This window comes from Spodoptera frugiperda, chromosome 18, assembly GCF_023101765.2.
Source record: "Spodoptera frugiperda isolate SF20-4 chromosome 18, AGI-APGP_CSIRO_Sfru_2.0, whole genome shotgun sequence".
NCBI classification, from domain to species: domain Eukaryota; kingdom Metazoa; phylum Arthropoda; class Insecta; order Lepidoptera; family Noctuidae; genus Spodoptera; species Spodoptera frugiperda.
This window is the reverse complement of record NC_064229.1, coordinates 3,647,635-3,661,506: the sequence shown is the minus strand read 5'-3', so window position 1 is coordinate 3,661,506 and position 13,872 is coordinate 3,647,635. Positions and strand designations below refer to the sequence as shown.

The window sequence follows — 13,872 nt, the reverse complement described above, 5'->3', positions numbered from 1 at the left end:
TATTGTATTTTATTTTGTTCTGATATTTTTTTAAAGGGGCGTGCAGGTGCGTCACGCTTTACCCGAAATAATAATTTTGCAGAGTTCTATACAGGAATTGATCCCGCACTCGCAGCACGTTGCATAGCAACAGGCCCCTATCGACTGCGCCAACCGGACAGTAGAATTGTTACAGAAAATGAAAGAATGTTGTAAATAGCAAGAAAAATGCCAGGATCGTAAGTTATTTATTATCCCAGCGACACAATTGTTAGAATCTGCATTGCCTACACAAGGAATTTAACAACTTGTACAAGAATTCCTATAAGAATGTTATATTATGTCTACAGTCCACATCTTGTTACTTGCTGGCATCCCTTGTCAGACCTACTGACTAAAAACCACCCAGTTTCTACTTCTGCTCTTCGATCCGGAGTCCTGGTAACGCGATAGGAGTCCCCGGCTCCGGACCTCTGTCTGTGTGCCCCCAGATAGGTAACATTGTAAAATGGGTACTTATCTGGGGGCACGGTAGTACGTCTGCCGAGTCGAGCGTGATGTACATAAGTACAATGTATGGTACCTATACCTGTACCTGTACCTGTACCTATACGAATAATTAGATTTCCAAATAAAATCGAATTCAGGTAGTAGTAGTGTAAAAATAAACCAAGTAATTTTTTTATACAGTTTATTGAAGCATGAATAAATTATTACAAGCGATGAGAGGAGTTAACCCTAAGAAATAAAAGAAAGCAACAAAAATCTAATAAAATAATAAAAAAGCAAAATAACTAAGAATAAACTGGCGAGCAGTGGTTGCGGGAAACTTCTACGCGTGGTGTCCGGATTTCTTCAATTTTTCTAGCAGACTGTGCAAAGATCTTTTGCCAGGATTAAAACCGCCATTCAGGTAGTCGTCGTCGTTGCCTGAAATTCATAATTAGGTACAAAGTTTATTACCAGATACTGCCCGATAGCATACAGTACCCTTAGTACGAGTTTGCTTTACGTTTGACGAGATCAAAACGAGAACGCGTTCGGCGCTCTGATTGGTTGGTTCATTCGCGCCGGCTAATCAGAGCGCTGACCACGTTCTCGGTTGGTTTTCGTTCAACTTAAAGCAAACTCGTACTAAGGGTACACGATATTTTATTTCTTGAATTGTTACATGTGGGAATTGAACTCGCCACACGTTACACTGTAGTAGTCGGTTGCCTGCAGTGGCTGACTGCACCAACTGTAGGTACCTAGGTCTCGGGTACTAAAGTATCTGTTCTCATAAACTTACCAGCTCCATTAAGTTGTCCATTGATACACCCTTCGTCCCACATGTTGACACATCGCTTGCCGGGGTTGAAGCCGCCGTTCAAATAGTCATCATCATTACCTGAAACATATAAACAATTTGCAAAAACAGAGGAAAGCTAAGCATTAGCAGTGAAGCGACCTTTGGTCGACAGTGACAGGTGTGCGTCGAGTCGCGGGTTCGGTTTCCATACTGAAGAATTTTTTGGTTCTCTTTTGGTGAATCGTGCAGCTAACAGAACATTCCGCTTGGCTATCTTGTATTAGCAGTGCCGGCGTAAGGGCCACTGACACCCCGGGCGAAAATAATGTGGCGCCCACTTGAGGGAAGCAATATCAAGTGTTAACAGTAGTTTTTCATTTTATTGACTTTACAGACTTTGTCGCCCTGGGCCATCGCCCATCTCGCCCCCCCCTAACGCCGGCACTGTGTATTAGTATTTTAAACAAATGTCGTCAGAAGAGAGGAGTTCAGAATCTTATCGTCAGTCGTTCGGGAGTTGCGTGCATTTGCATATATTTACACAGTACCTAAGTCCATTTCGATGTTTATTTTTATTTACATAAGCGATAGGAACCGCGTGGCAATTGTACAAACATCATTAACTAATATTTACCCACTTACTTAACAAATACATAACTACAAACTTTTGGAAACGAAATTTTTAAATGTTGAACCTTGGCACACTACGTGCCACGTGCATTAGGTATGAATCTGTCACAAATAAGTACATAAAGTTATTTTCTATCTTTTTTCAAAAATATGACTACATAGTGGACCATTTTCTTGTGTCGTGGGTGAGTTCATCGGTAACAATAATATAATTTGTGCATAATATACATTGTTTAACCAGTTATTCTTTGAAGGGAATCCCACCCCAATCCAATCCAATCCCATCACTGACGGATGCCCATTCACTACATTGTCGTGTAGTTCAACTTACCAGCTCCATTCAGCTGTCCATTGATACATCCTTCGTCCCACATGTTCACACATCGCTTGCCGGGGTTGAAGCCTCCATTCAGGTAATCGTCGTCATTGCCTGGCAAACAAGAAAATTTGTTTTACCCCCAATCCTTAGGGTAAATAGACATTTTTGGATTGGGCATTTTCATGACTGCCTCTTTGGTCGAGTGGTCCCTGGTTCGATTCCCGGGTCAGGCAAAGTATTGCTTGACTTTTTTCGGTTTATCGAAAATTTCTCAGTAGTAGCACGGAGTCTGGAATTGTGCCCAGTATATGGCAATAGGCTCACCTCCTATTAGGTACATGGGACTTATATTAACATAAATGGTGAAAAGTATGTAATAATGGGTGTAGGTAGGTACATTGTACAGTGGCATTACGTTCCGTAATGTGAACCTCTGCCTACCCCTTCTGGGATAAAAGGCGTGGCGATAAGATAGACTATTTTGTTCTCTCATAGAATAAAAAATTCTGTGTGTGCTCAGTGACTGCTCTGTGCTTACCAGCTCCATTAAGTTGTCCATTGATACACCCTTCGTCCCACATGTTGACACATCGCTTTCCAGGGTTGAAACCACCATTCAAATAGTCATCGTCGTTGCCTGAATTCAAATAACAATTGAAATATCATGCAAAGATTAAAATTGAGACAACACTTTATTCAAAGTGTTTAAAATATTATTATTTTTGGCCTTACGTACCAGCACCGTTCAGTTGCCCGTTGATGCAGCCTTCATCCCACATGTTAACGCATCGCTGGCCGGCTGAAAGTAAAACATTACGTAGATAATTTATTTTAATTTTATATCTACATGCACTTAATTTAGGAACTGTACAACTTGCTGTTCCTTAAGTTAGTACATATGCTTAAAAATGCTGGCAACGCATTTGTACATAGGTACATATTCTGGTGTTGCAGGTTAGTTGGTTTTTTTTTATATAAAACGTTGCCCCATACTACGATTTTCTCCTGTGTCGTGTGTAACACCCTGACCCGAAACACCGACAATTTGTAGATCACACAAAAAGTTGTTCTGTGCGGGAATCGATCTCGCCAGTTGCCCAGCCACCGTGGCAATCGTGCAATCAGACCACAGTTTAACACCAGGTGACCGTGTTTACTCATTTGCCCTCATAAAAAATATTCAATTTATAAAACGCAAAAAATAAATTAAAAAACAAAGAACAAATCGTTGGTAGACTTACATCTGTGTAGGGCGGAGTGCGTGCCTAAAGTTTTGCAATAAACTATTGAAATTACACTGCAGAGCACAATAAATGCCTTCATTTCGGTAGGCAAGCTGTTCTGGCGTCTCGTTAATGGTTTTCCGAATGACAAATTGTTGTAATTTCGTATATTTTCCACGCTTTTATAAAGGGAATCGCCACTCGAAAAATTAATTAGCCATCGTTGGTATCGCCCACTTGTGATATAGGTGATATTATTATAGGAATTATTAATATTGCATTCCCAATAGTTTTTGATTATGGGATTTTCGATTTTAATTATAATTATTATCGGAGATTAAATGGCTGATAGAGTTTCATGGCCATATTTTGATTGTTAGTAGGTAAGTAAGTTACAAGGACGTATATAGGTATCCTAGATTCATAAGATCATTCCTTTTACGACCAGCTTTATTGGTTTGGATAAATAAAATCAAATTGTGTCCTTACAAAATTCAGCATCTAACATACCTACGAGTTTGGGTAACTTAGGAATTTATTTATGGTATAAGCTAGATTAGATTACCCATATAATATGAGAAAAAAATATAGTATATACCTACCTAAAACTAGTAGGATATACTCAGCAAAGAAATGCATAGTCATCCTACGTATTTAGTTATTATCTAGCACGTGACATCTATTTACAATAAAATTAATGAATATCGTTCAGATATTGTTGTTAATGACCCAATCAATAAACAATGATGACATAATAGAGGTTATTGCACCAGCGTGCTACTGACTCTGCAAGATTGTATCTTTAGAGTTTTATCGTGATAACATAGTTACAAAAATACCTAGGCACGGTTTTCGTAGTAGACTAAGCTTTCTTCTGTGTAGTGCGTTTATGAATATGTTAAATACAAACCACACCGAAAACCTGAACAACAATGTGTTAACCACACCAAGAATGTGACGATGTGTAGCAGTCAGCCCAGCCACTGCATCAACTGTGCCCGTTAGATATACATATTATGTAAATGAAATGTTATTTATTGTATAGACGACATTGCGTATCTTTATCCCCTAAAGAAAGGGTTTTTATTTTGCCAGTATTTAATACATTTATCGCCAAAAGGAGTCAGTATTAAATTTTTGTCAATAATGTAGGTACTTAATGTTCTCTCCTCTCTCCTTCTCAGAAACATCATTAAGATAATAAATAATTATGGTCTAATGGCATCGATTCGTAGGACAAAGGAATATTCTTGGTGCAATAGTTTGTTTAGAAGATAACGGTCACAATAAATACAGCGTTTCCAAAATTTAAAATTCATTAGTTAAGTTCATTAAGTCTGTTGGGCCTTGTGTAGTTTCGACACACGACACACGAATATGGCAGTTAAAAACAGTTTAAATTATTATTATTAAAGTTATATTCTCTGATCAAAAATTGAAAAAAAAAATGGGGAAAATTATCTGTATTTTGTTTTGTCTCCTTATAATTTTGTCGTCAAGTGAGGCTTATAAGATCTTGGCAGTGCTTCCTATACCGAGCCCCAGTCATGGCATTCTTGGAGATAACTTGGTCAGGCATCTTCTGGACGCTGGACACGAAGTAAGTCAAAGTTTATTGTTTCAATTTATCTTTTTTTTAAGGGGGAAAAATCATCCAATTGCTTCTTCCGCCTTGGGCGAAGCGAGAGGGAGTGTCGTTTTGCGCAACTTGTACGGAGTAGGAACGGGGTGGTTTTTAGTCAGTTACAATCTGACACTCCCTCTCGCCTCGCCCATGGCGGGAGAAGACATTGTATGACTTTCTCCCTTCAAAAAAAAAAATACCTTTTCCTCAGTATTGCTTAGAGCACCTCCTCGAGCAGATGAGGATTACAAAAAATTGGAGACGTTATCAATTGTCAATATAAACCTTTTTTCTTCTGATTACAGGTAACTTATGTAACGCCATTCACGAGCAAACAGAAGAACCACACAAACTTGCATATAGTGGACGTGGATGCCAACCATGTAATATATGAGGGTAAGTTATATACTGTTCATTACGTAGCCGGTAATTATCAAAATGTAAACATTATTATCGTAGAACTTATTTAGTTTTTAAAAGTGATTAGAAATGGTCTGTCAGCGTGTCATGACGTGTCATATAATACATAGGGGTCATTACATGGATAAAAGAAAGAGACATTACATCGAGTACCTCACATCACTTACCTACATCCTACATATCAACAGCCTATAAGTGGACTGCTGACCAAATCTCTTCTTGTACGTAGAAGGTTTGAGCATTAATCACCTAGTTTTCTCAAGGAGGGTTGGCTGGCGATTCCAAACTTATAAGCCCAGGTTTCCTAACGATGTTTTTCTTCACCGTTAATCAGTGGTGTCTAAACAATACTAGAAAGTATATAATAACTCAGAAAAAGACATATTGGTACTTTGCCGTTGGTAGGTTTCGAACCCGCACCATCACGAATGAGAAGCGGGCCACCATGACAATCACATCGAGTACCTACCTATAAACCGTATTTAGAAGGCATAATTATTTAAAGTGCTTCATGCGTAGGTATAACCAGTATAACACTTCATAGATAGTCTAAAAGTCATAGGCAATTTTCACCAGTTCCTCGTCTCATATTTTTTACTTTATTTTAACAGACGGAGAAGACCAGCTGGATTTCCAGCAGATTTTGGACCAAAAGGCAACCGTAGTTGACTCACCATTTTTATTTTGGGTTTTGTCCAACGTTGCTGATATGACACTAAGCAACCCGAACGTCCAGAAACTGATGAGGGATCCACAGCAGAAGTTTGACGTTATTATCGTCGAATACATATTCACAGATGTGTTTTCAGCGTAAGTAATATTTTGGATTTTAATTTAGATCCGTGTTGATTTATCTGCAAACGCCTGGTCGACGTATCTCGTGACCAGAGGGCTGGTCTGTTCCTCGGTCAGAGGATAAGCATTGCCATACAACGTGGCAATGCTGCCAGCCTTCTGTGTACTTTTCTTATTGACGTCGATGCAGACAAATTTTTGGATGCTCTGTAAATATGTAGTAAATTATTTTTATTTTTTAGTTCTTAATTTTAGTTGTAAATATTATGTTGTATATGTAAATATTCTGAATTTTATGTGATGATACTATTTCTGATGATAATATCTATTTTTGGATAAGCTGATATCTGATGGTGACTGTGATAATAATGATGATGTCATGTTTTAGCTTGTCAGCGATTTACCAATGCCCTTTCATCTGGTTTTCTACCATTGGACCTCACTGGATGGTACTGAACCTGGTCCATGGGCCTTTGAATCCAGCCTACAATACTGACTTCCTTCAAGCTCGAATTCCTCCCTTCCAATTCTTGGGAAGAGTCGAAGAACTGTGGACGCAGGTGAAAGGCCTGTATCGTCATAAATTGTGAGTATTTTTATCTTTATGCACCATTTTGTAATAAATGTATCCTTATGCCTTTTATAAAACCTCAGAGTCTTCTTCGAGGTAAGTCTCTGAAATTTCCTTTTATTTTCCAGCAGTCTTATGAGACAAAACTCATTAGACACGATTATTCTTTTATTCAACAAAATGGTAGAAGATTAAGTGAAGTAGTCCAACTAATATTTTTTTATATTTCAGTGACTTTTATTACGAGGAAGAACGCATTTATCAAAATCGGATAGTCCCTATCCTGCAGGCGCAGGGTAAGCCAGTGCTTGATTTTAATGTCATAAAATATAATGCATCATTATTGTTGGGCAACTCGCAAGTAGCGCTTGGTGATGCAGTGCCCTTGCCACCTAATTATAAACATATAGGTGGCTTCCATATTGATGAAGTGGTGAAGCCTTTACCAGAGGTGAGTAATGGGTTACAATAAGTACAAACTGTAACAAAAAAATTATACAATGTTTGAAGCTTTACTTTTACCGCTGCCAGCTTGGTTAAGATACAATAGATTGCTATTATTATTATTTACAATACCTACAATCGTGTATTATTTATCTTATGTACAAGTCAGTAAAGACAATGAGAAAGATGCATTTCCATCACCATTTTTATTCCGTCATGGTTGTTTTTATCCCAAAACGCTCTTTATAAAACTGAATCCACTTGGTTATCTCCAAAAACCAAGCTTTAATCCACGCGATTTTACCATTGCTTGAAATGGCAATCAGTTGTAGCTACAGATATAATCATGTAATTTTTCCAGAATTTACAAAAGATCATGGACGATGCAGAGCACGGAGTCATATACTTCAGCATGGGCTCCAATTTGAAGAGTAAGACTATGCCCAATGAACTGAAGAAAGGTCTGCTTGAGGTGTTCGGATCATTAAGGCAGACAGTCTTGTGGAAGTTTGAGGAGAATCTACTGGACCGGCCGAAAAATGTCCATATCTTGCAATGGGCACCACAACAGAGTATATTGGGTAGGCATTTATGTAATACGGGCGTAAAGAATGTTTATTAACATCAGAGATACTTTGTTCGGTAATACTAAAGTGTTTCTTTTTTCCAGCCCATCCCAATCTCGTACTTTTCGTCACTCACGGTGGTCTCCTATCACTCACCGAAGCGGTCTACTTTGGCGTCCCAGTTATAGCTATTCCAGTCTTCTCTGACCAGTTCCTCAATGCAAACCAAGCTCAACATAAAGGAATTGGAGAACAAATTGACCTCTCCTACAACTTAGATAAGGATCTGAAGGTCACTTTGGATAAAATTCTTGGTGATCTTCCCAAGTAAGTAGCATTAATATTTATTTGCGCCTAATCAATATCCTTTACGAAAGTAATTTCTGAGACATCAAATCTTTCATTCTCTGGCTCTTAATCTAAGAGGTAACTTGCTAATATTTTGTATTCACAGGTACACTGCCAGAGCAAAGGAAGTATCTGCAGCATATCGCGACAATCCAATAAAACCTGGACAGGAGTTGAGCTTCTGGGTGGAGCACGTGGTGCGCACGCGCGGCGCCCCACACCTGCGCTCGGTGGCGCTACAAGTGCCGCTGTACCAACAAGCGTACCTAGATCTGCTAGCTGTGCTGCTGGCAGCTGCTGTTGGTATATTACTGGTGGTAAAGAAGATTGTATGTTTACTTACGTCGAAGAGTAAGAAGCTAAAGAAGAATTGATTTACTTTTAAATCTATGTTTAATGGTGGACGTCTTTTTATAAAAGCTTGTTTAAGCGTGAATTCAATGATTGGAAGTTGATTGCTTTAATAGGAGGGATTTTCAGAAAGACTTTAGACAAGTAATATTGTTCATTACATTTGTGTATGATTCATGCTCCTACGCCGATGTTGCGCCACCAATAATAATGATTACTACAAGGCACAAGTTGATGCACATTATTTTATTGCTATGTCTGATACAAATGATAAATAATAAGTGATAAAATATATCGACGCTGGAAAGGCAAAATGTATTAACCGCCATTATGTGAATTGTTCAGTAGAGCGATTTGAAGTTTCAAATTTTGCAAAAAAAAATCATAACTAATTAATTACTGGAGCTTTTTCATTGAAACTCAAAATAGTTATTACGAATAATGTTTACTATGAAATGTAATAATAGAAAATAATGTAAGTGTCTTCGTGTCCAAGATTTTGGAGTTAATACAATGCAGGCCATAATCTTGGTTAGGTAAAATTGACTTAAGTCAGTTGATCGTACTCACCGTGTCCAGGTAAAACATGTTTTAACGAACAAAAAGCTGCATAAATGAGCTAGATAAAATGTGTTATATTCTGTACAGCATACTAACACGTCTAAGTAAAATGTTTTATCAGGCCCGGTCAAGTCAGACCATGAAAACTAAAATGTCTTATCTTGCATTAAGCTAAAGTTTTCGCTGGGCTTTAAGTATTATCTCACAATATTAATGAATAATGGAAGTTACGGGTAAAACTAAATAACGCAAAAAATTTTTTTAAAAGGACTTTTCATCGCAAAATGAAGAACAAATATAAACCACTTACTTCTGAGATCAATCAGTCTTAAAAAAACCGGCCAAGTGCGAGTCAGACTCGCCCATGAGGGGTTCCGTAGCAGCAAGTAGATGGCATAATATAAAAGTTATAAAATAACTTCGTTATACATAGTGTTTGTATGAACGACAAAGTTATATTTGCGTTTTTTGAAAATGCACTTTTTTATTACGTTTGATGGGTCGACGTTTAGCCGCTATCTTGCCTGGTGGTAAGTGATGACGCGGCCTACGATGGAGCACGTCTGCCCATAACCAACCTATTCACTCGGGCTTTGAAAACACCCAGGTTATACCCATCAGGAAACACAGACTCCGGCAAAGAATCCCACTCTCTAACAGTTCGCACATGGAAGCTTGGAGTTCTAGCGCTTTGATCTGGCATTTAGCCGAGCCGTCCCAAAGGTGAGAACAGTAATCCATACATGACCGAACCTGCGCTTGGTACAGGCTCAGCAGTTGTTGCGGTATGAAGTACCGTCTCACCCACCAGAGGATACCCAACTTTCTACCAGCCAGATGCGCCTTCGACTCTATATAAGAGCCGAAGTTTAGTGTAAGTGATAAAGTTACGCCCAGAAGTTCAAGATGATCCGATCCGCACGCACGGGTCTGGTTCTGGTCGGGCGGCGAGCTACCCTTGCTCGCCGTCCGCAGACCCGCACTTACGGTGGCCGGAGATCGTCCCGCGATCCCCGACGCCCGGAGTGTCTCACGCGACGGCTGGGACCCAGCCGTCGCGTGAGACACTCCGGGCTGGACGGGAGGAGGTTTGTTCTCTCACGCGCCTCGCCTTCTCCGTAGCTAGCAGTCATGCGGATGCCGTCTCCACCTTTTGCGAAGCAGTCATGCTTCGCAAAAGGTGGAGACGGCATCCCAGTCCCCCTCGCTCCGCACCATGGCCTGAACCAGTGACGGGCGCGAGAGGTCACCTTCGCCGACCACATCCCTGAGGACTTGGCGGTGCTCAGCCCATACAGGACACACCGCCACCGTTCACGGACGAGTTCTATTAGTATTATTTCTGAAAAAGTAATAATGATATCTCGTTCAAACCAATTTTCTTTGAAAGTTTGAAATGAAATTTACAGCATATATATTTTTTTTTTTAGTTTTGTCCCTCCCATATTTTAAATGTTAGAGAGGGGGACACTCATTTTTCTACTTTGGAAACGTCTATCTTTCAAACAATTGATTTTAACGAAAAATGGTTTTAGGAACCTTAATGTCTTTTTTAAAGTATTATCGATAGACACCCATCACGAATAGGTTAAAACTTTTTGAATCAGTTCCATGTATGGGGTGCCCCTTTTAATTTATTAATTGTTATTCGAAATCCAAATAGCGGTTACCAGAATACATCAACCTACAAAGTTTCAACTATGTAGGCCCAACAGTTTTGCCATTTTGGTACGGAACATGGAAATGCAATACTTTTAAGTATACCTAGTAGAGATCAGATATCACAAGTTAATAGGTACACTTGTACTTAGACTTATACTAATCAAATACAAAATGAAAAACAATCAGACTTTGGAAACATATTGAAGACATAGATAACATGAAACTTCATCAACATCTTTTGTATCAGTATTAATCTTATAAGTGTAAAATATAATCTCACTTAATCTTATATTGAAATAATGACTGCCTCCTTGGCCGAGTGGTTGCAAGTGCGATTACTGGGCAAGGGCAATACCCGAGTTGGGCGAATTATTGCTGGGCTTTTTTCGGTTTTTCGAAAATTTCTCAGTAATAGCATGGAATCTAGAAATGTGTCCGATGTATGGCAATAGGCTCACCTATTACATGGGACTTACAACATAAATTGTAAAAAGTGGGTGTACATTATACAGTGGCGTTACGTGGCATAATGTGCACCGCTGCCTATCCCTTCGGGGATAAAGAGCGTGACGATATAATAATAAAAAATAATCACATTTTGGAAAATTAAAAATCTTCTTCTATATCAACATCTTCTATATCAGTATCTGGTAAATTCTTTTTGGCATTACACGTTTGCAAACTAAGGTACTCCTCATATTTACGAACAGTGTATTGCGCTAGCGAGCGTGAACTCCCTCGTCGACAGCGCATGGGTGACTGAAGCGCCCGCGCAACGCTCTCGGCCCTGATTAACAGCCGCGGTCTCGGTGAATGACAGTCTTGAACTACCGTCTAACCACCATAGTTTGGTATTTATCAATCTTTTTTGGGAGGGTTAACTCACAAATGCAATTAATTTTACATTAGGTAAATTAATTTAAGTGCTACAAACACATTAGAATAGCTTCAGGTAAAATTGTATTATCAACCATTTTAGTAATAAAATGTTTTGGATAAAATTGTTTTAACGTCCAAATAATTGTAACATGCAGAAAAGTAAAATGTTTTAAACGCAAAAAACATATATTTTATTTACAAGAAAATTGACTTATGTTTAGATTTTATAATAATTGCCAATCTGTAAAATGTTTTATTGCGTTACTTTTTAGAAAAATGGAAAGGTAAAGAGATTTAAAACCAATCTAGTTGTAAACTTAAGCAGGTATAAATGACTTATCAATAGTTTGTTACTATCATGTACGCTTTATGAGCCAAAGTAAAAAAATGAATGGATTTAAAACAAAAAAATATACGAAAAAGTCTAAAATCACCGGTGTATTAACCGCCATCAAAGTGCTCAAATTAAGGCGAGACATAGACCATTCGAAAGAGAAAAATCAGGCGATTCCAACGGTATATATAACTCATTTTCGACCAAAGTGGCGCTTAATACATTTTGCCTTTCCAGCGTCGATATGTAATAGGTGGAATGAGCTGTCGTTGGTAGTATTTACAAACCGATACGTACGTAAAAGTTGTAGAATCCAAGGTGTAAAAGTTACACCAGTTCGAAAATCCATAATTTTAATACAATTATTGCTTTCTAAAGGTGCTAGGAAGCGCGAAATAATATTCGATATAGCCAGAATAAAGTACCTGAGGCAATTGTGATAACAATGCGAAAAATATTCGATGTCGAGTTTGTTTTGGTGGAATATCTTCGATTTAGTCCCCTCGTCCTGATGAAAGTGTGATAAAAGAAAATAAATTATTAATTATGCTACTTATTGTATTTTTATTTGATGTACCTATATATTCACCATTATTCAAGTAACCTTCATAACAGCTATAAATTATTGGGTACGTGTATGTATTCTAACCTAAATTTAATTTGAGGGATACTACTGCTTGACTGGAGCCCACACTCGCTTCAATTAAAATGGAAGTACCTAATTATTATTATTGAATACTATATCTGTTACTTATCAGGAATTACCTACATATTGTAATAGTAAATAATATTTAATGATTTTAATCTGTTTACAAAAATCCGAATGACAAGTTCGAGTATCTTTACTCGTACAATGCTATCTTTTTACTAATCACTATAATTGTAATATGATTATAATCACGGTGTCTGTTAATAATTTATACAATTGCATCAGCCAGCGACTATGTCTGCGTTCCAGTGCGATAAAAAGTAGCCTATGTGTAATCTAGGGCTGATGCCTGATCCGGAACTGCGTACTACCTAGGGCTCCAGCTCGAAAAAGCAGTATTTAGTCAGTAAGAGTCTGGCGCTCCCTCTCGCCTCATCCAAGGTGGGAGAAGGCATTGGATGATTATCCACTTTCCAAAAAAAAAACATAATTCACCCCGGTTCCAAGTTTCATCCCGATCCTTTCAGCCGTTTTTGCGTGAAGACGTACGTGGTGGTACGACGTACGTGGTGCGAACGTGTGGCACCCCACACCTACGCTCAGTAGCGCTACCAACAAGCGTACCTAGATCTGCTAGCTGTGCTACTGGCAGCTGCTGTTGGTATATTACTGGTGGTTAGGAGAATATTCAGTTTAGTGACATCGAAGACCACGAAACTGAAGAAGAATTAAATGATATGAAACAAAATGTTTGCCCCCACATGACGCTTTGCTGTAAGATATGAGAAAAGAGAGATTAAATTTATTCATTATTGTAATTAATACATACTTTGTAATAAGTTGTTATTATTAAAAGCAACTATTCAATATTATTTTTTTTGTTTCTGTTTATTCATAAAGCGAAAAGCACCAAGCAGAAAGAGTCAGGCGGAAGGTGCCGTGGCGACTCTCTAGCTACTCCTCAAAGAGGATTACTCATAATGGCGTTATCATGGCAATTTGGGTTTCCCTACTACAATCATAACTATCTTATCTACGTAGATTTTTTGTAATACCTTGATATCACCAGGATTTTGGTCTACCAGTGAATTATCAAGTGTTTTTTGATTGACTGAGATATGTATCTTATATTGTTTAATATAAGACCCATAATATAAACAACTGTGTCACTGTCTTTCAGTATCTTTGATAAAGATAACGATTACAATAAATACAACAACTTTAGC

At 38.3% G+C, this 13,872-nt stretch overlaps 2 protein-coding genes across 4 annotated transcripts; one reads left to right on the top strand and one right to left on the bottom strand.

The window, feature by feature from the left end:
- Positions 1–653: 653 nt before the first annotated feature.
- Positions 654–3,628, bottom strand: LOC118278084 (uncharacterized). Of its 3 annotated transcripts, XM_035597151.2 has the most exons (6): positions 3,461–3,628; positions 2,956–3,018; positions 2,758–2,856; positions 2,232–2,330; positions 1,271–1,369; positions 654–909 (listed from the first exon to the last, which is right to left on the bottom strand). In XM_035597151.2, exons 1-6 carry the CDS (start codon positions 3,540–3,542, stop codon positions 812–814), a joined length of 540 nt encoding a protein of 179 aa, XP_035453044.2. In that variant the 5' UTR covers positions 3,543–3,628; the 3' UTR covers positions 654–811. The 3 variants fall into 3 exon arrangements, with proteins under 3 accessions (XP_035453044.2, XP_050556294.1, XP_035453045.2); XM_050700337.1 differs by lacking the exon at positions 1,271–1,369; XM_035597152.2 differs by lacking the exon at positions 2,232–2,330.
- Positions 3,629–4,812: 1,184 nt separating this feature from the next.
- Positions 4,813–8,975, top strand: LOC126911709 (UDP-glycosyltransferase UGT5-like). Its single transcript, XM_050700335.1, has 8 exons — positions 4,813–5,042; positions 5,372–5,462; positions 6,098–6,296; positions 6,670–6,867; positions 7,084–7,303; positions 7,658–7,877; positions 7,967–8,189; positions 8,317–8,975. Exons 1-8 carry the CDS (start codon positions 4,890–4,892, stop codon positions 8,582–8,584), a joined length of 1,572 nt encoding a protein of 523 aa, XP_050556292.1. The 5' UTR covers positions 4,813–4,889; the 3' UTR covers positions 8,585–8,975.
- The last annotated feature ends 4,897 nt before the right edge of the window (positions 8,976–13,872 follow it).

Bases quoted from the DNA above. Each gene is read 5' to 3' on its own strand.
- LOC126911709 (XM_050700335.1), top strand. From the start codon at position 4,890: ATGGGGAAAATTATCTGTATTTTGTTTTGTCTCCTTATAATTTTGTCG. The intron at 6,297-6,669 runs GTAAGTAATATT...GTCATGTTTTAG, and splicing joins TTCACAGATGTGTTTTCAGC to CTTGTCAGCGATTTACCAAT. The intron at 7,304-7,657 runs GTGAGTAATGGG...TAATTTTTCCAG, and splicing joins TGGTGAAGCCTTTACCAGAG to AATTTACAAAAGATCATGGA.
- LOC118278084 (XM_035597151.2), bottom strand. From the start codon at position 3,542: ATGAAGGCATTTATTGTGCTCTGCAGTGTAATTTCAATAGTTTATTGC. The intron at 2,857-2,955 runs GTACGTAAGGCC...ATTTGAATTCAG, and splicing joins CGGGCAACTGAACGGTGCTG to GCAACGACGATGACTATTTG. The intron at 2,331-2,757 runs GTAAGCACAGAG...CTTGTTTGCCAG, and splicing joins TGGACAACTTAATGGAGCTG to GCAATGACGACGATTACCTG.